Source organism: Rhyacophila brunnea, unplaced genomic scaffold, assembly GCF_057557595.1.
Source record: "Rhyacophila brunnea isolate RB1 unplaced genomic scaffold, BYU_Rbru_1.0 scaffold_1, whole genome shotgun sequence".
NCBI lineage: Eukaryota > Metazoa > Arthropoda > Insecta > Trichoptera > Rhyacophilidae > Rhyacophila > Rhyacophila brunnea.
In genome coordinates, this window is record NW_028232751.1 from 28,394,876 (window position 1) to 28,421,278 (window position 26,403).

General features: G+C 31.6%; 1 protein-coding gene across 1 annotated transcript in view; it reads left to right on the top strand.

The window, feature by feature from the left end:
• The window catches only part of LOC147079651 (prostatic acid phosphatase-like), a 37,233-nt gene extending 18,512 nt beyond the window's left edge, over positions 1–18,721 (top strand). Inside the window, exons 4-7 of the mRNA XM_085942850.1 lie at positions 5,247–5,399; positions 9,542–9,765; positions 12,366–12,532; positions 18,522–18,721. Coding sequence (XP_085798976.1) covers positions 5,247–5,399; positions 9,542–9,765; positions 12,366–12,532; positions 18,522–18,671 — 694 coding nt within the window. The 3' untranslated portion in view covers positions 18,672–18,721. The remainder of the gene's footprint in view (positions 1–5,246; positions 5,400–9,541; positions 9,766–12,365; positions 12,533–18,521) is intronic.
• Positions 18,722–26,403: the final 7,682 nt, after the last annotated feature.

Here is a 26,403-nt window from a genome sequence, read left to right on the forward strand (position 1 = left end):
AACTCGTACGAATTTCACAATCCTATAATTTGTTAACTGTCAATTTTTTGGTTGTATGTCTACCATTTAACACAATGGATAGTTTCTCCACTGCACAACGCATAAAAATCGTTCAATCGTAGTACGAAAATGTCAAATCAGTCAAACATTATGGTCAAAATTCGGTAGAAATTATTGCCCAACTGAAGGCTGTATTCGCATGCTGATAAAAAATTTGAAGAGATTTGAGATTTGGATCGCCTGACACCTATGCATGTTCGTATAACCTGTACACATCAAAACATTGCTGCTGTATGCAAAAGTGTGGCCAAAATTTCTGATGATGATTTCGTGTGTCACACAAGAATGGTCTACGTGTCATAGGATTGCCATCTCTGATCTATAAAGTGTGCAAATTTCACCAATAATAAAATTGGTCCTGTAGTTTTTGAGCTATAACGGAACAAACAGAAACTACAATTTTATTATTAGTATAGATTTTTATTGATGCATTATGTATATTTTTATTATATTACCTTTCATTCATATACCTACATAGTTATTACATGAAGATTTGTAACATTGTTTTTTTTACGTATTCACCAATTCTCAACCTCAATTTAAGTAGTTTTTATTTTATATTCAAGTAACTACATCATGATTCTTTTTACATGATTTTTCATAGAACATAATTATTATCTACTGTGTAAGTCAAGAGATGTGTGAAATATCATCTTATAGCAGTGGGACATACATAAATGAATCTGTGATAATATTCTTCTATTAAAAAAGTACCCACGTTAGAACAGTGTTAATATGTCCGATTATGAAATCGTGAATCACTGCTTGTTTGAAGCCAAAGCAAAGTGGTTGACATTTATTTCTCGAAAAAAAACTTTTATGAAACCTCTTCATGAGGCGGCTAAAATCTAGACCAAATTGTAGCCAATGAAAAAAAATCATATGTATAATATTAAACAGAAATTCAAAAGGACGTCTAATATTCTAACCTAATATTATTACACCTAATATTACACATAATATTTGTATGATATAATAGATTAATGTTGATGATAATTATTAAGGGGGAACACATTAAAAGTTGCTATTATTATAATATATATGACGTATTGTATTTTATGTCAATCGGGCTTTCTTTATATTTTGGCATATTGGCGATGAACTTTACAGTGCTTACGTCCATGGCAATCAAAGATTCTTATAAGATGTGTAACGCCACCTCCCGTGGCTTAAGTATTATTTAATAAAATATATTCGTTTAATATTAAAACGCAATTAAAATATTAGGTAGTATATGTAAATTATAAGAAAAATATTTTGAATAATCTCTCGTAATCGCCTGATGATTCATCAATAACCGATTAAAATGCATTTTTAATTTTCGTAAAAATAGATGTTATTTAAATTGAAAAAAAAACCATTAAAACTATAATTAATTGACAAAACCGTACGAGAGTCCCCAGAAAACTTATTAAACGACATTAAATTGATAATTTTGTTAAAAAACTACTTAGAACAATTGTCGCTTTCTCTTTAAAATAAAAAGATTTATTTTATTTTGCCCTTTACTTAGATTGATCGATTAAAATATGTTTAAAGCTTTAATTTGACAATAACTTTCTATGCCTTTCCCCCTTAATGACTGTATCATATAAATTGATTGATGTTGAAATTTAAAAAATTTGTTGCTGACTTTATTTAGTTTATATGTTATTCTTGCTTGTTACTGATTATTTGTTGCAAAAATACTGTTGCAATAATATAGTTAATAAATAAAATAGTTTTTTTTTAATAATATAATATTTTGTGTTTAATTTTAGACTGTAAAAAGACGGATTACGGTATTCTACAAAATACAAATGCTAGAAAAATACTAGGTATGTGTCATACAACATTATGCAACTTTCATACCTATTATGGATTGGGTAAAACTCAGCCATCGCTTGAATGCACCATGTCATTATTTTTCAATTCTTCCTTTATTATTCACTTCATTAATTGAGCTATCTTAAATTACTACATCTTTTAGAATTATTTGTTTCCATGATATCTTAAGGATTCTTAAAAACCAGTTTCTCAAAATAATTAAATTTAAATATTCAAATTTATAGACCTTCAAACTCATTCTTTGCGCCCTAACGGTTATGTCAAAATCTGTCTTTATACTTGCCCTAAAGACAGCAATACAATTGCATGTGTAACTCATTCATTGTGTAACTCATTAATACTTATTAATAAAAAAGCCCTTTCTGTATTTTTTTTTGCTTCTAGTCACCAATGCATCGAATGACTTTTAGTTTACAATTATTTACACAACTTCTACTTTTGAATTCTTTTTACAGCACTTTCATAATATAATTAACCATTGAATATTAATGGATTGCAACTAATATAAAAATGTAATCTCAATTAATCGCACCATTTTGATAAGAAAAAGAAAAAAGAACTAAGAGAGAAAATCATAGCTAATCAGTTGTACTATTACCATATTGCATCGATTATAAGAGGCCCCCAATTATAAGACGCACCTTTATACCAAAAGTAATAAAAATATCACAAAAACTTTATTTTAAAGATAGAAGCCATACAATGACAATAAAAAGCAGTATATTTTGTAGTTAATTACTTTCAGAAATCAGGGTCTGAAACTTATTCAGATTCTGATTGTTCTGAATGACGTTTCGGCTCACAATCGTTGATCTCTGTGTTTTTCAAAAAATATAGTTTTTGGTAGCGATTGTCACACGCCATATAATATGAAAATACGCCCTTGAATTCAGAGACACCAAAATAAGAAAAATAATTTAATTTTTACAATATCTTGAGGGAAAATTGTGTTATCCTAATTCCAAGAATTTAGATCGCAGGCGGGGGTGGCTGAAGAAATTTTCTAGCCAATCAACCCAACATTAAACTGAATGCCTATTGTCTGAGGCTGATAATAAGTAATATACGAAGAACAAAGCGTTATTATTGCGTATGAATTCATTCGGTATTTAAAAATTTCACCAAACTACACTTGCGGTGTGAATAATATGGAATAAAAATTACATTTTTAACTAATTTGCCTACCAGGATTACTCCCGGTGTCCCACTTAGTCAATTTATATCTCTGTACAATAATTTACAGTTAATCACCTAGATCAGCGCTGTCCAACTTATTTTAGGCCGCGGACCATTTTTTCTTAAGCAAACATTTCGGGGCTAAAGAGGATAGGTAAATGAAAAGTCAGTTAATGTCAATTAAAAAGTTATTTATTTATACAGAAAAAATCAAAAATAATACATTATTAAGTTATTTCATTTTTTTTGTAAAAAATTTTATTCATCACTAGCGAGTACCCGGCATGCGTTGAAATGCCAGTCAAAGAAAGAAAGTGTTTGTGTTTTAATTCTGTTTATTAAAGTGCTTTTGGATACAAAATATTGTTGGTTTTTCCGTCTGGTGCGTACACGAATAAATCAGAAGGTTTTCCAACGCGTCAGCAGGCCAAATACAGCTGTCCATGTGAGAAGCATGGATTTTCCAAATTTGGTATAGGAACGAACGGAAGAAGAAGAAGATAGTTGTACTAACTCAGAAATATTCGCGGGCGTTTGTACAACAACTGACCAATATTTTATTACAATCACATGAATGCTATAGGAACGTATACAAATAGAAGAAGAATATAGTTGTACTAATTCAGAAACCTTCGCGGGCGTGCGCACAACAACTCACCAAAGTTTCATTGCAATCGGATGAATGGTATAGGAACGCACACAAATAGTAGAAGATAGAATAGAAGAAGAAGAAGAAAAGGATGGTTGTACCTACTAATTCAGAAACCTTTGTGGGTGAGCACACAACAACTGACGAAAGTTTCATCGCAATCATATGAATGGTATAGGAACTATAGGAATAAAAAAAAGATAGAATTTAGAAGAAGAAGATGGTTGTACTAATTCAGAAACCTTCGCGGGCGTGCGCACAACAACTCACCAAAGTTTCATCACAATCGGATGAATGGTACAGGAACGCATACGAATAGAAGAGGATAGAATGTAAGAAGAAGAAGGTTGTACTAATCTAGAAACTTTCGTTGGCGTGCGCACAACAACTCAACAAAGTTTCATTGCAATTGGATGAATGGTATAGGAACCATACAAATAAAATAAGATATAATGAAGAAGAAGAAGATGGTTTTTCTAATTCAGAAACCTCCGCGGGTGTGCACACAACAATTCACCAAAGCTTCATCGCAATCGGATGAATGGTATAGGAGCGCATACGGGACAAAAAAAAAACATTCATTTTATATATATAGATTATAATGAAATTTTTTCATATTTTAATGTATGATTTATATTTTCTTTCACCGGACATTTCACGTCAAATATTAATGCTGACAAAGTTTTGCTCCCCAATGTTTGATAAATAATTTGTTGTACAGCTCGCAGGCCGCAAAAAAAAATTGGCAGGCCGCCAGTTAGACAGCGCTGACCTAGATGCCTGTCTGAAGATTAATATTTTTAATCATTCTTGGTAAATTAAAACGATTTGAAAATTATTCTAGAACACATTTTTTTATATAATTAAGGAAATATCTAATATATAGAAAACCTGATGGTGGCCACTATTTTAGTAGATCACTTATCATATGGGAGGATATCTGGGAGTCAGCGCATTGAAATATACAGTAGACCAGGTCTGGACAAACTTTTTGGATAAAGGGCCACATTAGGAATATAAAATGAACGGCGGGCCGTTTCAACATAAAAAAATTAATGATTCTCTAATAGCCAACAATTTAATGAGAAGAATGAAACTGTTTTACGTTTTTCAACATTTTTATAATTTCAGGTGTTAATTTTGTAGTTGAGATTCTTAAAACTGCTTGTAAATAAATGTTCATCAGTGATGCTTGATCGTAAAGAGTTTTTATTGGTATTCATAATTGAAACTGTTTGTTCACATCTTATGTAGGTTGATTCAAAAATTAAATGAAACTTTTTTCAGAAATACGATTAAAGCTCCACAGAAATACTTGGCGAACCGTAGTTTACCCAGGCCTGCAGTAGACTGTTTTTATATACAAAGTCATTCAAAACTCAATATTCTCTTAGCTATTCTGAAAAGTGGTGATTTTAGACATATCTCCCTTTTCCTTTCGCACATAGATTTTTTAGCACGACGACGTATTTATTACACATACTAACCCGTAAACCGTATGTGAGTAAAATGTAAAGATGTGTTTTTTTTTTAGGTATCTCACGCTGCATACTGGAAGAGAGGTTGATTCGATGATTGGAGTTTCACGTCTCTATGACACACTTATGATTGAGAAGTTATACAATTTTACCCTACCAGAATGGACAAAATCTGTTTATGAAAAAATGAAAAAGATTGGAAAGCAAAGGTACACAATTCAATACTACAAAATAGTCATTAATAAGTATCCGTGAGACAGTGTGAGAAGGCTATAGGTAGGCTGTTAAGATCTGACATAAATAGTGCACATTAAATTTGTCAGTCATACGTATTTGTTTTCATTGAACTAAGACCACAATGTGCAGTGTTGGTTACTTTTTAAAAATCAGTTAAACCCTGCCTAAGCCAAACCATAATATAGTTTTAGTATACTATGGGCGATCATGAATAATGAACACCTTTTCAGTCATACTTGTTTGTTTTCGTTGAATTAAGAATACATATCGACTGCTTAATCTGCTAACCGGTTAACTCCATTTTAGCAAATTGTTCAAGATGGAGAAAAAACTTGATAGTTTAACTATTGAGCGGAATTTAACAATTCCAAAAATACACCTTTTATATATGAAGAGCTGAGTTGTTCCATTTACGATATTGGAAATTTGGCACCTGCAGTCAGCTGTTTTGTGTGAAGAACAATAATGCATTTATTTATAGGTGTAGGAGTTTGAAATTTTGTGTAAGCATAGAAAAAATGGTTTGTAACAAAATGCCATCAAAATCTCATTTTTGGTCATAAATGCAGTTAGCCGGTTTGCAGATTAAGCATTCAATATTACAGTTGGTATTAGTTAGTTTTTTAAAATTCTTTAATGGCGGACGTGCTCAGCGTGGGTCAAAATGGAGCTTTTTTTCTATTTTCAAAGCATGATCCTGGACATACCTTAAACGTTGTAGATAATCTATTTATATAATTTTGATGCCTTATTATCCGTTTTATTTATTTTAAACATTTGATGACTGCAAAAAGTATTTTTATTACATAAAATAGTATTCTTGTAAACCTCTCGCTCTAATGTTTTAGAATATAGTCATATTTCAGTACATAAATGTGCAGTGGTGTTAAGATTTTTTACATTTATTAATTTTTAAACGCATTTATAAAACCATCGGTATAATTTATGTCGACATTATTATAGTGAAATATTTACGATAAAAAATTATATTGATAATCTCTGTGATCCCAAATTTGACAAGAATTAGCCATTTTATTATTCAAAAAATGAGCAAGATTAACACATTTGAAGATAATTCTAAAGATACTGATTATAAGCTATGTCTTTGACCATTCAAGTGTGATAAACATCCTCCGAATAATGATTGCTTTATAATAATTATTGACCTAAGAATAAGGTAGTATTTTTTTGAAATACGCCATTTCTTTTGGCATTACCCAGTAGTTAAGCTACAACATACTGCCGTAGCCATAAATTGACAAACTATAATTGAAGTAGGGAGTAAAATGATGTTGACGTGCGTGTTTGAACATGAAAATTTTAACGGTACATCAATATCGGTTTTTCAACGCATTCATAAAACAATTAGGAAAATTGTTAACATTATGTGGTAAAATATTTACGGTAAAAAATTATATTTATAATAATTGTGAACCCAAATCTGACACAGATCTAACCAGAATTAGACATTTTCCTATTCAGAAAATGGACACGATTAACATGTTTTAAGATCATTCTAAAGATACTGATTATAAGCTATGTCCTTAACCATACAAATGTGATAAAATATCCTAAGAATTATGATTGATTTGTAAATCATTATCAACCTTAGAAGAGGTAATATTTTTTTTTAAATGCGCCATACCTTTTGCTGGATTTCTTCATCATATCCAGCGGCCGATTCGCTTCAAACAGATGTGAGACTGGTGCTCGTCTGATATGTCATTTTTTTTGTCAATAAGTAATTTAAACACATTGGAATGTATTCATATATGTTTATAAAGGCGTGTATTATGAATTCAACTAGAAAAATATCAACAAAATAATGGCATGTCTATATTATTCCAAATTAAAAAAATATAACCTCACATTCCAACATCTAAATTAAACCTTCGTAATTTTACGTACTTCTTTAAATATGAAAACAGTTTTAATCAAAAAAATCATTTAATTATTAAAATATGTTTTTAAATACACCCGATCCTCTTTTTGCATGGGGGTACGTTCCAAAGACTACCGTGCAAAACAAAATAAGGTAAAAAGATAAGGTGCCCATACAAAAATGGTAGATAGGTTCCATTGCTTAAAATCAACTCAAAATACGAAATTTTAATTAAATTTAGCATTGAGAAATATATTCTTTCGGTCTTGTTACTTGACAATAAACGTGGCCGTTTACTGCTGTTTTTCTCTGGCGAAAAATCACTCTCATCGCTGGAAATATATTAATGATGTTGACGCCGAATCACGCGGTGCGTCTTTAATATCGTACCTGAGGTGACTGATTAGTGGCGCTATGTATGTACGAATGTATGTCTGGGCGGCATCCGGTGACAACATAGTATGTATGCACCAGTGGCGTTCGGTCCATTGCAACGCAATTTTTTGATTAGTATGTACATACATACCTATTTTTATACTTTTTAATTGTTTTTAAACCTTGTTAAAGCAAAAAAATCAGTGTAAATAAAAGATATTGAAAAATAATCGGTACTTTTTTAAACTGTGCTATTTCGAAACCGTGCAAAAAGAGGATCGGGTATACATACGTACATAAACGATTATGCTTTATTTTTTGTCCTTAATTTTTCAAAATAAAAACAATACACTAATTGGCCATATTATTATAATAATAAATATAATCAGTTTAATTGCGATGATCGAAAAATCGATTTTATGAATAATTGTTAAATTATTATTTTATATACGCGGAGATTCGAAATAATATACAAAAACATTGAATAATGCACGAAATTGTTTCATTGTGTTTTATTTCTCACTAATATAGGTACCGGCCTGCCTGCATTAAGTATTCAATAGTCAGAAGATAGACAGAAATTTGATGCGCATGAAAATAAATATCTAACGTTTTTTCAACACATTAAAGCTGTTGGAGCCATCATCAGATGCGTTTTTTGCAAGATAGATGCATGTCGAAAAATGCTATATCTGGCAAGAAAAACGCTAAATTGGCAACGCTGACTACAATGCATTTTGCATCATTTATTTATAAACCATCAATACTTTTTTAAATGAAATTTTGATTTCAGTTTTGGTGTTGCATATAAACAAAGGATCTATACATTACAAGACCATCTATAGTAAGACCCCAACGTAAAATGGAAAATTCCGATGGTAGTGCTAGTTATTGCGTAATTTCGAATGCAATGTGGTAACCTGTTTACAATAAATGAAGATTTTCGATCGCATATTCCGTTCATATTAATTAACGTAGCTATTGCTTTCGAAGAATTAGGAATAATTATCACTATGGTCTAAATTCACAGTTACATGCTGCGGCCTGAATATAGCGGACCTTGTACACGCTACCGTGTATTTTATTTTGATAATAATTTTGAAAGTGTAAAGTTTTCAATGAGTAAAGTGAAAGTCTTGCAGCATGTAAAAAAGTGTGCCACCCTGAAATAGTTATTAACCACGGAGAAAGTGAAAATAAAACTACAGTATAACCTCGTTTTTACGTGCCCGGAATTCATGTTTTCCCGGCAATTCCGTGTAATTTTTTCAGTGCCGATGTATTTCAGTACATTTAATACCCGCATTTACATTTTTCTTTCCCGCGATTTACGTCAGAAATATTCAAAATATGCGAGTTACGCGTGCTTGACAATCATTGGGTCGTGACATTCGAACGGCGTAAGGTGTTTGGAGGGAAAATTCCGTGTCTTTAGAACGGCGTACGGTGATTGATCAGCGAGCGATGGTGTGATTGGCCCGAGTTCGGCGCATAACAAGGTGATTGGTCCATTAGTCGCCATCTTTTCTTTTGGCATCGTGTTTGTGTTTTGTATACACTCCGTCTGTCATTATTTTGTCATCAGTCTTACAAGTTCGCGGTTTATTTATTTCATATTGCTTTCGGTTCTAATTTAAATGCTCTTTTTTCAATACCCCCCTTTTACATTTTCCCTCCAATTAGGTTTTTTTTTTTTCAGTCCCTTAAAAAATGTAAAATAGGGGTTATACTGTATATGGAATATTGGTTATGTTGTTTTTACAATAATAATTGTTCTTATTCGATTATAATTCTCTATTCTGCATGTTACGTGTTACCAAAAATTGTTCCGATCTGAGAGTTTTTATTTTTTTGCAGTTTCCTGCTTCAATCATACAATCCAGTACTGCAACGGTTAATAGCGGGACCTTTAATTGGAGAAATAACAGGGAACTTGTTGGCAGCCTCGAAGGGAAATTTGACTGAAACTGTTATCATGTATAGTGGACATGATGTTGTCATCGCTAATATTCTCAATTCATTGAAAATGTATGACTATGTCCCACCATCCTACGCCGCAACAGTATTGTTTGAATTAATGAGTAAGATTCTTCACATAATTTATTCTAGCCGATTTACCATAGTATCTATTGTAGCAGTTCACTGAGTACTGCTTTATTTCTAATGTTGTATACAAAAATAATACTGGAACTATTTTTGAGAAATATTTTTTACACATAGACCATGAAAATTTCTATGAGGTTAAATCCCGCTGATCTGTGATGAAAAACCATCATAATTTAATCGATAATCAAAATAAAAACCAATTGGCTAATGGTCATATTTCCTAGACGATGGATATGTGATTAAACTTTTTTTTTTAAATTGGTTCCACAATCCTATGTGGATATGGGCTGCCTCATGAGGTTTCTTTAAATATTTTTGTTTAACGAGAAATGGACGGTTATGACAGTTGATTAACTGATTAGGTCCATACTCTGGGTCCAAACACACATTGAAAAAAAAACTTTTTCCACACCCGGGATTCGAACCCCGATGCGTGACCACTCAACCATCGTGGGCGTTAATATGTGATTAACTCCCCACTAATTATTATTATTTCATTACGTGTTATCAAAAACTACTCATACCATCGTCGCGCTTGCAAAATCCGCTATGTAATAAAACACAACTTTTCAGGAGAAGGAAAAACTGATTTACTCAACAATGTCTCACGTTTTTTACGAACAAAATAAACTGAAAATTTGATAATTACTTCGGATTCAGTATAAATGATATTTTATAATACAATATTTAACACTTTAGTCGTAATAATTTTTTTTTGTGAGTAAAAGTCACATAGCTTGTTTTATTTGGGTCTTTAAATCCGTTTTGTGGTTGAGGCAGCACATAGCGGATTTAAATTAACGCGTATTTTAGACATAGCGGATTTTGCTGATAATTGCATAATTTAATGATAGTAATTCTTTGCGTAAAACATCTTTAACCAAGCCAATAGTCTGTATCGAACAAACCTTTATCTTTCCAGCCAAAATTTGACATATAAATGAGTAATAATTATCGAGTGAAAAGGAAATAAAAATATCCAGAGTAGGATGGATAAATAATTAAACAATTTTATTATAGCACATCAAGAAAGTTACATTAGATTATAATAAACAGTTGTATAACCTACCTACTTACCAGGCTTTTAAAATTAACACTCTTCTTTAAGTAAATACAAATGATTGTGCAATGTAATGTAATTTTACATTTTTTTATTGCTTAAATATTATTTGTGGACAAACGTATATAATCCGCTATGTGCACTAGCGCTGGTAGTAAAAGGCGCATTCTGAAGCGAAGGTCAGTGCAAACTCCGTCATGTGTCATTAACAGGCGCAATTAATAGTAACTTTTTTTACTTTAAAATGCGATATGTGACCGGAATATTCATAGCGTATTTTGCAAGCCATTTTTAAGTGAAAATACATAGCTTATTTTGCATTTTTCTGAACTAGCGTTGATATTAGAAAACGGGTTTTACAGGCCCCTCCGTCGCGTCTCGTTCTATCACATAGCGTAAAAATGTAAAAACGCAAAAAAATGTTTGTCGGATTTTGCAGGCGCAACGACGATACATTAATTGCATATGAAGCGTCTAGTTACAAAAAGCGATATGGCATCATTTTCAATATTTGCAGGAAACATGTTTTTATGTTTTAAGGTAAAATTCGTTATTTTAAGGGCGGACGTGCTCAGTGTGGGTCAAAATGGAGCTTTTTTTCTATTTTCAAAGCATGATCCTGGACATACCTTAAACGTTGTAGATAATCTATTTATATAATTTTGAAGCCTTATTATCCTTTATATTTATTTTAAACATTTGATGACTGCTTAAAGTATTTTTATTACATAAAATAGTATTCTTTTAAACCCCTCGCTCTAATGTTTTAGAATATAGTCATATTTCAGTACATAACTGTGCAGTGGTGTTAAGATTTTTTACATTTATTAATTTTTAAACGCATTTATAAAACCATTAGTATAATTTATGACGAGATAATTTTAGTAAAATATTTACGATAAAAAATTATATTGATAATCTCTGTGATCCGAAATTTTACAAGAATTAGGCATTTTATTATTAAAAAAATGAGCAAGATTAACACATTTAAAGATAATTCTAAAGATACTTATTATAAGCTATGTCTTTGACCATTCAAGTGTGATAAACATCCTACGAATAATGATTGCTTTATAATAATTATTGACCTAAGAATAAGGTAGTATTTTTTTGAAATACGCCATTTCTTTTGGCATTCCCCAGTGGTTGAGCTACAACATATGACCTATTTAGATTTTTTACGTTTGTTAATTTTTAAACGCATTTATAAAACCATTAGTATAATTTATGACGAGATAATTTTAGTAAAATATTTACGATAAAAAATTATATTGATAATCTCTGTGATCCCAAATTTGACAAGAATTGGGCATTTTATTATTCAAAAAATGGGCAAGATTAACACAATTGAAGATAATTCTAAAGATACTTATTATAAGCTATGTCTTTGACCATTCAAGTGTAATAAACATCCTACTAATAATGATTGCTTTATAATAATTATTGACCTAAGAATAAGGTAGTGTTTTTTTGAAATACGCCTGATATATACATAATAAGCACACTTATTTTCAGATGTAACCAATCAATTCTATGTACGTGTAACTTACAAAGGTAATGTTTTAAATATACCTGATTGTGGGACGATGTGCCCTATTTCTAAATGGATAGACAATTATAAGTCGTTGATTCCGGATGATATCTATGCCGAGTGTTATCTTCAAGAATTCACCAAGTCTGTCGTAAGTTACTATTTTAATTATTCTTTATTTTTAATTTAACCTATTGTATATTTTATCTACTGTGGAAGGGTTAAGAATTAACTTACCAAGGATCGTACATAAACACGAAAGCATCGAGGTCACTTGGCCGAACGGGCGTAATAGACATGTATACCGTAATTAGTTATCAACGAGATTAGATTGTACATGATTTATTATCTTCAGTGTCCCAAAAGTGTGTTAGTAAAGGTTCAAATATATTATGATGCACGTCGCGTACTGTCACGTGATGTCACAGTAAGCTGCCGTTACGGAAAAGAAAAAAGTTTGTAACATCATTTTCTTGGTGTTTAAAATGTTATTGGACTGAAGCTCCCTTCACGTAGCACATTTTGAACCTTTAAACAAACATTGTGAGTTGGCAAAATCGATACCCACATCGATACCCACATGACTCAATGAGCATTTTTTATCATTTTCTACATGCCTTCGACTCATGTCAAAATCGCATGTTTCTTGTTTTTAGCAGTTGACACTATGTATTTTCTATAAAAATGTTGTCTATTATCTATGGTTTGCAGATTTGGGTTATGTTCAAAATTTTATCTATGGATGCAATATCGCAAACCATTTTAACGTACGCACACGTAGAAACTTAAAATTAATTGAAATAAACATGAATAATGAATAATAATTCAAAATACTAATACATCACAGTTGACACTCTACATCATTGAATTTATAGAGCCGGTAATCGTTCAAAATATTCCGCGGAATGACAAAACCATAGACTAAATTTTTCGCCGTGACAGCATGACAGTACGAAACGTGCATCATAATGTATTTGAAGCTTTAAAGTTATTTTGTGGCGAAGTCACAACTATTTTTGTTAAAAAATATATTTCCAAATGCATTTATTTCCAAAAACCGATAAATCCACATATTATGTTCAAAATTTAGCAAATAATATGTACATATTCTATTAATACATAATTTCATATAAGTAATAATATTTAATGATCTGTAACTTCTAAAGCCTAATACTTAACTTGTAAAATACAATAAAATCAAAGCCAATATAACCTTCATTTTGCTCTATTGTAATGTTGCAAATTTTCACTTACCCCCTTGGTTTGGCACATTCATAATGTGTAATATCCAAGGAATTGTGTACTTTATGAACTTTGGTATAATGAATATGTATATTGTAAGAGTCATTTTTATAATCTTGTTTTATAAATATTTTAGCCTTCATTCAGTACATATGTGAATATTTATTTCTGCAAATATTGTCTTTGTTATATTATGTCATGGGCAGATAGACAATAGGTACCTACTGAAATGTCACTTCGTTGACGTACAAACTTAGGCCTTGTCAGTGTAACTGCGTTATTATTGGACAATCGCCTCATCTACGGTCAGCACATTCTGCAGGTGTGACTTACTTTGATAAGAGTCGATAACCTCAGATTGTGTCAGCGAAACAGAGTTGCAACGGTTTGACGGTCAGCATATTGCCCCATGGTGACCTACATCAATAATGGCTTGCTTAATTTATCAAATATTCATTTATATAAATAGTGAGTCATATTTGATGGGATATCAGTATCAAGACCAGTACCTGTCGTAGTAGTGCACCTATCATCGTGCCTCGAACTGAGCCGATCTCACCGCATAGTACTCACTTCCACCGAGCCTTGGATCAGCGCACTCTCTCGCCACACCTCGCCCTGAAATATTCTCTCATCGTGCCTGGGACTCGAGCATTCCTTTCACAGAGCTTCGGACCGCTAACATCTCTCCTGCGTTATTTCTTCTTGTACCACCTATATACCGTTTAGCCAGCAATAAATTCGCGGACTCTTCAATCCACTCGAGCATCTCCAATTAGTCATTTCACCCCTCCACTTCTCCACCCCCAAATATGTTTAGCGAAACTTCTTTCAACTGAAAATTATTGATTTGATTAACTCATGTAAAATGGTCGTTTTAAATTGATGAAGTCACTTCAATATGATTTTATTTCACTCTGGTTATAATAGCTACACCTCACTATACGGCCGCACGTGTTGCTTTTCTTTGCTATAATGGCATTTTTTAATTATTGCTATTGAAGCATATGTGCCGAGTGGCAATTTTATTAACAGACCTAGATCAAATACACATTGAAAAAAACAACATGTAAAGACGGTCAACTAGGCTAGTTTTAATTTTCTCCTACCAAAAATCAAATCGTATTGAAATGATGTCATCATTTTGAAATTATCGTTATGTATACATTAAATACAAGTCAAATTATTGAGATTCCAAGTGTTTACCCATTTCTCATTCTACATAGTTATTAAAATATTTTTACAGTTAAACTAATCAAAATATGCGAATTTAAGGATGATTTTTCAGTGTGGCCAGACGTAATCCATATTTAAAAGATTGTACCTAGGTATGTACAATAAAAATAAAGGGTTTTTAAATGTGGGAATCGTACATGCATATTATATTGTGAACGTTTGATTGTTTAGTTATTTTACAAATGCTAACTGCTATTATAAGGAACAAATATTTTTTTGCTGTAGATTCTAAACAAAAAAAATATATAATATACCTGTGATCTCATGCAATGGCGCTTAAGTGATAATTAATTCTGTTCGCGAAAGGAAGAAATAATAAACTTTACATACAAACTTACCTATCCTCATACAATGTTGTCCAAAATTCAATCTTTTGACTGTCCTGAAGAGTAGTAATTTTTAGACTAATCTCCCTGTTCCTTTCACATACAGATTTATATCACTTGCAGACTCGTGTCTATTATTTTTTTCTCTGTACTGTACACAAAAAAAATATTGGTTAACAGATATGTATTACATTTATTTACTTTTGTCCCTCAAAACAAATGAAATTGTGTTTGTCCTTATAAATCAGTGAAACTTGATTCTTTGTTTACTAACAACGTCATAATAAAATGGTCATTTCAATCCATATTAGTAGCAACATTCGAGGCATGTAATATTCAAATACTTTGGAATAAAAATCACTTTTCAACAATAAAATGTAAGGAAACACATTCAAATTATTAGTCCCATGTTTTCATTTGGATGATAGAATAGAATAGAGTGCATGACATCTTTTTTTACCACGCTTTATATATTTACTAAATTAGTAAATCACAGACGACTTTTCCATTTTCTTATTATAATAGTTCGCGGACCACACGGTGTACAAGTATCGCGGATATTGTTATGTTCTCAGCCCAGTCTAGACATTATATTACTAGATGATACTAGATGGATTTTTAGTGTCAGCGCTATTGAGATTTTGACACTGATGCGATAAGAATGTGATAAATACTGTACTGCACCACGTTGTAGCCAAAGCAGTATGACTGGCGTATGTATGTCAATGATATGTGTTGCAGCATGATGCACTTGAAAAGTTGTAACTATGTAATATTCTCACTGTCCTCTCTGAAACCTTTTATGATCTCAGCAAAATCTTACGACTTTCTGGTATGAAAGCTTGGTTCCAGGTTTTCGTCTACTGGGAAAATCTAACAGGGTTTGGTTCCTTCGTACAAAAATTGAACTGCTGTTTTCAGGGTTCGACTGCGGTTCTTTAAAGAACCAATATACTTACCTAGTTATATGTGGTATATTACGGACTTTGTATTTTAATTTCAAAACAAAAATCGTTCTTGTCATCACCGTTTTTTTTTTCAAAATATCATTACCGGTTGGTGCATATGCACACCATAATTTGTAGGTTAGATTCTTTTACTATTAACTCAACTAATTTTTTGATAATTAGCTCCAGTGTGATGACCAAAAATAATACAAAATTCAAAAACAATGAAAATTCTGCATTCTCAAAATTTGGAATCATGTTATTATTAAAATAATTAAGGAGCTGTTGGGGTGTCAGGGCTCAATTCCAGCTGTGGTTGTGTCTAGAATTGCAGAGTAGTCTATACTGACGCAATGGACTAATAATTTCATACTAATACATAACATAATTTAATACTGACACAATGGACTAATAATTTCATGCTAATACATAACATAATTTATGTTCATAAATGCTCTGTAACTATGTTTATCCATGTCCGTACTGCGATATGTAACCCTATACAGCTATTTTTATGCCATACTGTGTCTGTGAAGTTGCATGTCATGAAATTTAGTTTAAAATATACAATGATAAGAATACTCTATATTATAATTCACATATCGCACCCTCGCAACTAAACTGCCACAATCCAAAAAACGTCAAACAGAGAAAATCAGCTTTGAAGTTTTTACCTTTCGCATTTTTGTACTGTGTTTTTGAAATATGTTTAGATATTGAATGAAGTTTTGACTTGAATTTGATGACTTAGAGATATGAAATTTTCGGTACATATACTATGAACGATAGACAACGAAACGTAGTAATTAACTCAAAACACGTAAATTTGGACTTGTGGCGGTTTAGTTGCGAGGGTGCGATATATGCAACAAGGTTACAATCTGCAAATTCACATTCGTGTATTTGACTATTTTGCCGACAAATCCACTGACTTAGTTATTTAGATTTTGTATGTAATACTGAGTTGTGGTATAAGTCAGCGGGGCCCAACCCTTAGCTCGCAAGCAACATATTTCTCGTGAACTTTAATGTGGTTAACGCGTTTAACGCGTTTTAATGTGGCTCACGGCTTGCGTTGGTATTCAGATTATCTATTAAGCGCGCAGTGTATGTCAAAAATCGGCAAAATTACTACTCATTATGGCAACACCTCGTCAGCAATCACCACTGGCGAAAAGGCGAGAGTAATAGTATATTAGTCCATAGGCGAGACGAAGCACATTCTGACACAAGTGTCAGTTTGACAATTATATTTATCATATAGTTACCCTAATAATTATGTCTGAATATGACCCAGAGAAAAAGAAAAAACGGAACAAATGTATTTGTTTGATTTGCGATTCAACAGTTGCTATTGAAAAAAAGTGCAACGTAGAACGACATTTTATAACGGTTCATAAAAAATATGGTACTGAATCTCTTATTAAGGCCAGTTTAAGAAAATCTAAAGTGAAAGAATTCAAAGCCACATAAGTTGCACAACAATCTATGTTTACTAAGTCCATAACTAACTAAAGAGCTGCTACAATTGCTTCATTTAAGATTGCACATATACTTGCAATGCACAAAAAAATCCTTTGACGACGGCAACATAATTAAAGAAGCAATGCTTGCTGCATCAGAAACATTGTTTCAAGAATTTAAAAATAAGAAGGAAATTATTTCAGCTGAATTTCATTTGAAGATGTACAATTATCAAGAAATTCAGTCACTCGTAGAATAGAAGCAATGTCTGAAAATATCTTTTTTAAATTTAATAAAATATATTAAAATTAAATTTGCCTATTGTTATTGCTGATTTTGTCAAAAAAAAAAGTCATTGTCCTATGTGTGGCTCGCCTAAAATTTTTAAATTCTTAATTTGCTAGAGATAGACTAAAGGTCGGCTGACCACTGGCTATAAGTCAATGTCTCTGAAGCAACCTTAATGCAAATGACTCATCTGTTTTGGTTATATAAAACTTACCCATTATTACAGTGTCGCAGCCGGTGATATAGTAGTACCGGGTCGGTGTTCCGGCACTTCCCCAGACAGTTTTCACCAATATTATGTTACACGCAACATGTTTGTGAATGAAGACAATTATGTCACTGTTATTTTTAAATGGGAAAAAAATTGGAAACCAGGAAACTGAGTGTAAAAATGCAATGGAAGCAATTAGTCAGTTCATTTCCTAAGTGATTATGGGAAAATTTATTAATCTTTACCATCTCGCTGCATCGAGCTTTTGTCTACCCAATAATACAGTATTTTATTTAGTACTATACCAACGGTTACAGCTAATGTATTAGGCTAAGACACCAATTAATTTTAAAATGTTATAATCTTGACTGTTGTTTTACTTTTGTGTAATGTGTTTCACTAATATATGTTTTACAATTATTTCAGTGGGAAATATCATACAGCATCGCAACCGTTATATTATTGCTCTTAAGCGCAGTCTTGATATATAAAAGAATATATAGAAGAAAGAACAATTTACCTGACATCGTGTCCATTGAAGGAAATACTAAAACTACGTATCAATTAATGTCTTGAATTATTTTTTTATGATTATATAAAAAATAAAAACACAAACTAACTACTTATATCCTGTTTATTTTTTATTTTTGTCTCATTCATATATTTTATTCCATATCCTTATAACACAATTAAAAATTTTGAATTTGGAGTTTAAAGGATTAATTATTAATCAATCAATAATTAAATTCAAAATTTTTTTGATTGTCCTACTTTACAGATAATGTAACGATGACTGAAATCTGTGATTCATTATAAGAATCGTAAGATACTATGTATTTTCGATCCTATTATACGGACTTGGCTGTGGAAATTCACAAAAACAACATTCAAAAAACAAATTATGAGTTTTTGAAATGTCGGTGTACAGTGTCACGATCTCGAGTGTGGAAAAATACGGGATAAACTTAAACACGTGTTAAAGTACATGCTACTTTCAATAGTTACATCTGTATCATAATACCTATGCATTTTTATTTGTCACGATAATGTAACGTGCTTTCAATCTGGGGACAGTCGACGCGGTTTTTTTTTACTTGGGTTTTATGGCGGTCAGGCCATAAACAACCCTGCTTTGGAACTTTGGTTCATGGCGATGGCTTTTACATTTCTATTTAATAGTAATAATTATACTTACCAAAATTGGAAGAACGCATTAAGTAAACAACAGAAAAATTCGAAATGTAGCTTGAGATAGTTTGACTACAAGGATAATATTATAATGAACATAATCGGGGCATTTTTCTTCTTCTGTCACTAAGAAAACTGCTATATTTTTCTCTTTCGCTGGTCTTTTGGCATCCTTATAATGTTTTCGTTAAACATAAACATAACTGAATCACAATGCAAGATATTATATTTGGAAAGTCGAGCAGATATTGCAATGTCCACTTTGCGTGAATTACCTTTTAAATCAGGGGGGGGCAAACTGCGGCTTTTGCCGCCCGATATCATTAATTGTACTTCTGATAACGAATATTTTTTATATTTTTTTAAAAAAATATTGACGATAGATTAAAATTTGTTTAGCAATAGTACGCGATCCATTTTCAATAGATATTGATAGTGTACCGACAGAGCTAGAACTTGAGATTATTGATCTGCAGTTTGACACTGATTGAAGAGAATTGCATCGTCGTGAAGAAATCTCCAAATTTTACAATGCCCTTAATTCAGACGAATTCGACCAACATAAAGATTATGCAAGAGAAATGTTCATTATTTTTGGATCAACCTATATATGTGAACAAACATTTTCGATCATGAACCTCAATAAAAATTCTTTACGATTAAATATCTCCGATGCCCATTTACAAGCAGTTTTGAGAATATCAACTACAAAATTAACACCTGAATTTAAAAAAATGTACAACAGTTTCATTCTTCTTATTAATTTTTTTGTAATGTTTACTTTTCGTGATAATAAATAGTGTATATCTAAAAATGGTATTTTACTTGCGGCCCCCCGCTGCTCATTTTGAATTCTTGAATTTGGCCCTCCAGCCAAAAAGTTTGCCCACCCCTGTTCTAAATAATAATTTACTCATGTTAAAAAAAATCATAGACATCAAAAGGAAAGTATGATGATGTTCTTAAGTTCTTATTAATGGTTTTAATACACATTATGTTTTATCATTTATTATAAAACTATCGTACATATCGTCACCGTTCAGGCAAAAGTCACCAACCCTAAAAACATAGTTTTGAGATATCGCAATTTGAAAGTTTGAAAATGCAGGAAAAATCAGATTTTAATGTTTTTAAGGTTTTATCTACATTAAATTATTTTCTCATGTCTTCTTAATAATTTCTTTAAAGTACTTTTACTTTTTGATGCTAATTAAAACATCTGGAAGGTTTTAAAGGAGGCAAGGTAGCTCAAATTATGGTTTGGTGACTTTTGCTTGTTAATAATCTGAACAATGTTAGCCAAAAGAAGCATCAGTAAAACTCACCATCCATAGTATAGTGACTTTTGCTTGTATATTTATAATGAAGGATATTTTTTTATAGAGTCAATAATGTCTATTCACCTATAATGACTTTTGCTTGTTAAGATTCTATCGAAAGTCATTTAGTGAAAAACAAATAATTCGGATTTAAGCAAAATTTTACTAACTAATGTACCGAGGTGAGTTTTGCATCTTAAAGAACATAATTTTACGCTTCGGGTGACATACTCAACTCAAAACTGCCATTTTCAGGGTTGGTGACTTTTGCCTGAACGGTGACGATATTACATTCGATTACATCCTTAATCTAAATTTTATGTTGGAAATATATGAATTACCAATGTTGCGTACCAACGTTGGGACACTTACCAAAGAGTGGTAAATTAAAGAATCGTTTAACTAACTCAGAATATATTTTATAATGCATTATAACAATAATTGAATTTATTAGTTTAAAGTTTTTCTATGACTGATGAATGCATCAGAGTTGTATATAAAACTACCGAAAGGTATTCATGTCTCAATGAAATGGGTTAGTAAGCAGTGGCGGCTGGACTAACATCATACAAGTGCACTGCACTACATGTATTTTTTTGAAACACTTTCTTTATTGGTTTTCAATATTTTGAACCATAAAATCATATGCCAAAACCTACAGCCAATATGCACAGCATACATCATCTGAACGGAAATCAATACTGCATCTACATTATTATTAGTTTACGTAAAATTGACGTTCAGCTAATATAAAATATTGGATACTGTATCAATCGTTTTTTGTATTTTCAGAAAAATGAGACCAACCCCTTATAAGAGAATTCTCAGATGGAAATTCAAAATTTCTGTAAGCATTGATATTACCTAGAAAAATAATGCTATTATTTATATTAACCTATAGCACAGCACTGCTTTTTAAAGATCATTGGTACCAGGGATTTCCAATATGGTGCATGATAACATTTGAGGGAGAATGACCAAGACGGGAGAGAAAAATATGTAGGTATTGTGTGTTAACGGCCCACGTGCTCGTCGTAGGTCAAAATTGAGTTTTTATCGTATTTTCAAACCATGATCCTGGACACTCCTTAAACGTTATAGATAATCTATTTATATAATTTTGAAGCCTTATTATCCTTTATAGTTATTTTAAACATTTGATGACTGCATAAAGTATTTTTGTTACATAAAATAGTATTCTGTCAAACCTCTCGCTCTAATGTTTTAGAATATAGTCATATTTCGGTACATAACTGTGCAGTGGTGTTAAGATTTTTTACATTTATTAATTTTTAAACGCATTTATAAAACCATTAGTATAATTTATTACGAGATAATTTTTGTAAAATATTCACGATAAAAAATTATATTGATAATATCTGTGATCCCAAATTTGACAAGAATTAGGCATTTTATTATTCAAAAAATTGGCAAGATTAACACATTTGAAGATGATTCTAAAGATACTTATTATAAGCTATGTCTTTGACCATTCAAGTGTGATAAACATCTTATGAATAATGATTGATTTATAATAATTATTGGCCTAAGAATAAGCTAGTGTTTTTTTGAAATACGCCATTTCTTTTGTCATTCCCCAGTGGTTAAGTTACAACATACGGCCGTAGCCATAAATTGACAAACTATAATTAAAGTAGGGAGTAAAATGATATTGACGCGCGTGTTTGAACATGTACCGTTTAAAATTTTTTTTTAAAAAAATTGGTTAGGTACATGTTCAAACACGCGCGTTAACATAATTTTACTCCCTACTCTAATAATAGTTTGTCAATTTATGGCTATGGCGGTATGTTGTAGCTTAACCACTGGAGAATGCCAAAAGAAATAGCGTATTTCAAAAAAACACTACCGTATTCTTAGGTCAATAATTATTATAAAGCAATCATTATTCATAAGATGTTTATCACACTTGAATGGTCAAAGACATAGCTTATAATAAGTAACTTTAGAATCATCTTTAAATGTGTTAATCTTGCCGATTTTTTGAATAATAAAATGCCTAATTCTTGTCAAATTTGGGATCACAGATATTATCAATATAATTTTTTATCGTGAATATTTTACAAAAATTATCTCGTAATAAATTATACTAATGGTTTTATAAATGCGTTTAAAAATTAATAAACGTAAAAAATCTTAACACCACTGCACAGTTATGTACCGAAATATGACTATATTCTAAAACATTAGAGCGAGAGGTTTAAAAGAATACTATTTTATGTAACAAAAATACTTTATGCAGTCATCAAATGTTTAAAATAATTATAAAGGATAATAAGGCTTCAAAATTATATAAATAGATTATCTACAACATTTAAGGTGTGTCCAGGATCATGGTTCGAAAATACAATAAAAACTCAATTTTGACGTTCGACGAGCATGTCCCCCCTTAAGAGCTAAAGTAAAATCTTATTTATTTCGAAAAATCATAAATGAGAAGCAAGAACAAAGAAGTCGTTGAATTCTTTGAGCATAGTGACGTCCCGTCGGGGTAGGCAGATTGACCGTCGCTTGGGGGCGGCAAATCAAGGAAAATCATTTGGTATATATAGAAATACCTACTTAAGCTGAGTACTGAACAACGAAAATCCTTCCTTTAAAAAAATCCAGCTCACTGGTTGGAAACATAATGTATTAATTAACATAAAAGGTTTAACAGGACTGTATTTTTTTGTTGGGTTCAGTTTACTTTCGTTGCCCTTCGACGTCCTTGGTGACCAGAAACGACAGGAGCACGGGTAATAAAAATATTTTATAAAGAAATGGGGCGGCATTTTGTCTAGGGAGGTCACTGTGTGAGTACATAATTTGGATAGATTTTTTCCAATTGTTTATTCTGTTCGCTCAGAAGTTCAGCCCTATGAGACATTTATTTCACGGGAAAACTGCAAAAAATGCGATATTATAAAAATTGCAGTTTGAAGAAAACAGTCCCAATGAATAAGACAACATTATTCATTAGAATCACCACCGCCTTGTTCTACAAAGAATTTTGCAAGTGCTTTCATAGTGTCTCCGAATCCAAATCAGCAATACCCGATGCGGTATATATACGTAAGTATACAAATATATACGGATATACAAATAATTGTTTTAAAAGGGCTTTTTTTCAGTCGGCATAAATTTCTTTTGAATTACCATCATAGATAATAATAATTATACCTACGTAAGTTAGCACTAGGGAATCCAATCCCGAGCCAAAATTCTGATTTCGGGATTACAATTTGACAATCCCGAGATTGGCATTTTTTTCCATTGTTAATATAAATTTTTTATATTTACAAATAACACTGATAAAATCGGACAAAAATAAATATAGGTAATTTATACTATTTAAGACATTTATTGTTAATATTATATGTTCAATCTTGGAAATATATAAGTTTAATGGAGTAAATAATAGTGTGAATTTAATATGAGACTGCTGTTTCTGATAATAAAGACTCAATGAATGGGTAAGCGAGATTTAAAATAGTAAAGCAAATCATGATGTAGGTACTTATGGCCTTTCCGCTTCTAATTAGTCAGCCAAATATGAAACTGCCGTAAAACGTATGAGATCATGGTGGAATTACTTTGTTAATAGTGCGAAGCATTGTTTTTTCCAATCTTTCTCATTTTTATTAATTTATGTGAAAAAATAAAATGAATCGGCAACTTACACATGGGTATAAATCAAATTTCATTCAAACTCAATTTATTTCTAATGTACTTATTTGTTATTAAAAGTATTGTTTCTGTTATATTTTCGTTTTTATTTTATTTTCCATAAAAATTGATAAAAAAATCAATCCATAAAGTTTCGGGACTATGTTTATCAATCCCGGGATTCATAGGTATCGAAAATAGCTCGGGATCCCGGGATCCCGGGATTGGAATCCCTAGTTAGCACCAAGAAAAGTAGTTTGCGTGTCAAAACTCAAAGTCCTTATAGAAACCTCGATAGCAAACGCAAGGTATCCATAGAGATATATAGGGAGAAAACCTGTCTACCATAATGTTTATCGATATATAATATTTTTTATAATATGCATATGTATTATGTTTTCCACCCGCGGCGGAATACAACAAAACATGACCATTTGTATAAAAAATATGTATAAGTACATAATATTTATACAACTTTGAAACTGTTTTATAAAATATTCATTTGTTTACACAAATAATGTATCTTAGTTTAGGCTAGCTAGACCTAGAGTCTAGACTGCGCATTGGGAAACAACCATAACAGTATAGTGACGTGTAACTGAAACAAATCCTAGCAACATAATATTACAACTAAATTTGCTTAAGTAACATCTGATAGAGAAGAGGAGTCGATTTGGATTTTTAATTCATGCAATTCCGTGAATAGGTTGACCAGAATATAATTAAAATTAAATTCTAATTAAAGAATATCAAATTATTAGTAAGTACTTTGAAAAAATGCTTTTTGGTGTTTTTCAAAAAATATCTGTTAATACTTCGTGGAGGCCAATATCGACTGCTTAATCTGACACCCGTTGCTTCAACCGCACTTTTCCGGGTACATTCTTTACACGGAGATATTCCGCTATCGATGAACAGTTAGCTTGCAACTATAACTACGGTATCGGTTATATAATTAGTTTGGCTTAACGGTCATAAATCTTAAGTTTCACCTAAATAATTTGTATTTTTTCGTTCCTCCGGGGGGGACGCGAACTATCACCCCCCCCCCCTCAATCTATGAAACAGTTCTCTACCGGTAATCCATGTACAGCTCTATAAATGCCACCTCTGCTTAGGGTGTTTTTTTTTTTAATTTATATCTCGTTGTTACGTCGTGTCCCATTTTTTCATTTCCCGGGCTTGGTTGGCCTATTGGTAATTGAAGTATGTGAGATTGACCGCAGTGTGACAGGTCCCATATGTTCGAAGCTTTAAATTTAAATTTAGAACAATAACTGACAGGCCCCAACATCCGGCCGACGCTGATGGCTTACTCTCGAAATGACTTTAATTTTAACATAATGTTTGGTACCTACCTATGTAGGTATAGAAATTATTCCCTGTTCATTATGCGATAAAATAATAAATTAATATTTAACTTGGATGGTTAGGTAGATTAGGTATCTACTTATATAACATTGGCAATATCTACACCAGCGATTTCCAAACTGGTTGCAAAGGGAGGCGCGAAAAGTTTAACACACTTAATGTATCCACAGGTTTGCAGTTTGCAAATACATAGTTTATAAAACGGCCGCTAGTTATAAACAACATAAAAAAAACAATTCTATAACACGTTGTTTGCAAACGTCCTGTCTGAAGATATGGAGCCTAATTTTATAATACCTCATTTCTATACTATTGTGAAGCGCGCTGGCTATCTTGAGAAAAAATTAAACGAAAGGGTCAAATCATAATATTGAAATTTAAGGCAAATTTGTTTAGGAACGATATTTTTCTAGTTAAAATTGTTATTTGGTTGAAATTTAAAAAAAAAATGAGCGAATAAATCAATGCAAGGGCCACTAATGCATTTACTGATTTAGAAACACAAAGTGAAGGCATTCATAAAAAATTGGAGCTTTGGAAATCAAAATTACAAAAAAATAAGTTCGCCATGTTTCCACTTTAGCGCCAGATATATTGAAGTAAACAGAAATATATTTACTGAGTTCTTGGATAGTTTTTTAATGCACTTTTCAGATTATTTTATTAATAGTAAAAAAAAAGTCGCCAGCGCTACTTTGTTTTAGGGCTATTAAATATTTTAAATATGTGGTTGTGCGGTGCAATTTGATCTGTTACCTATT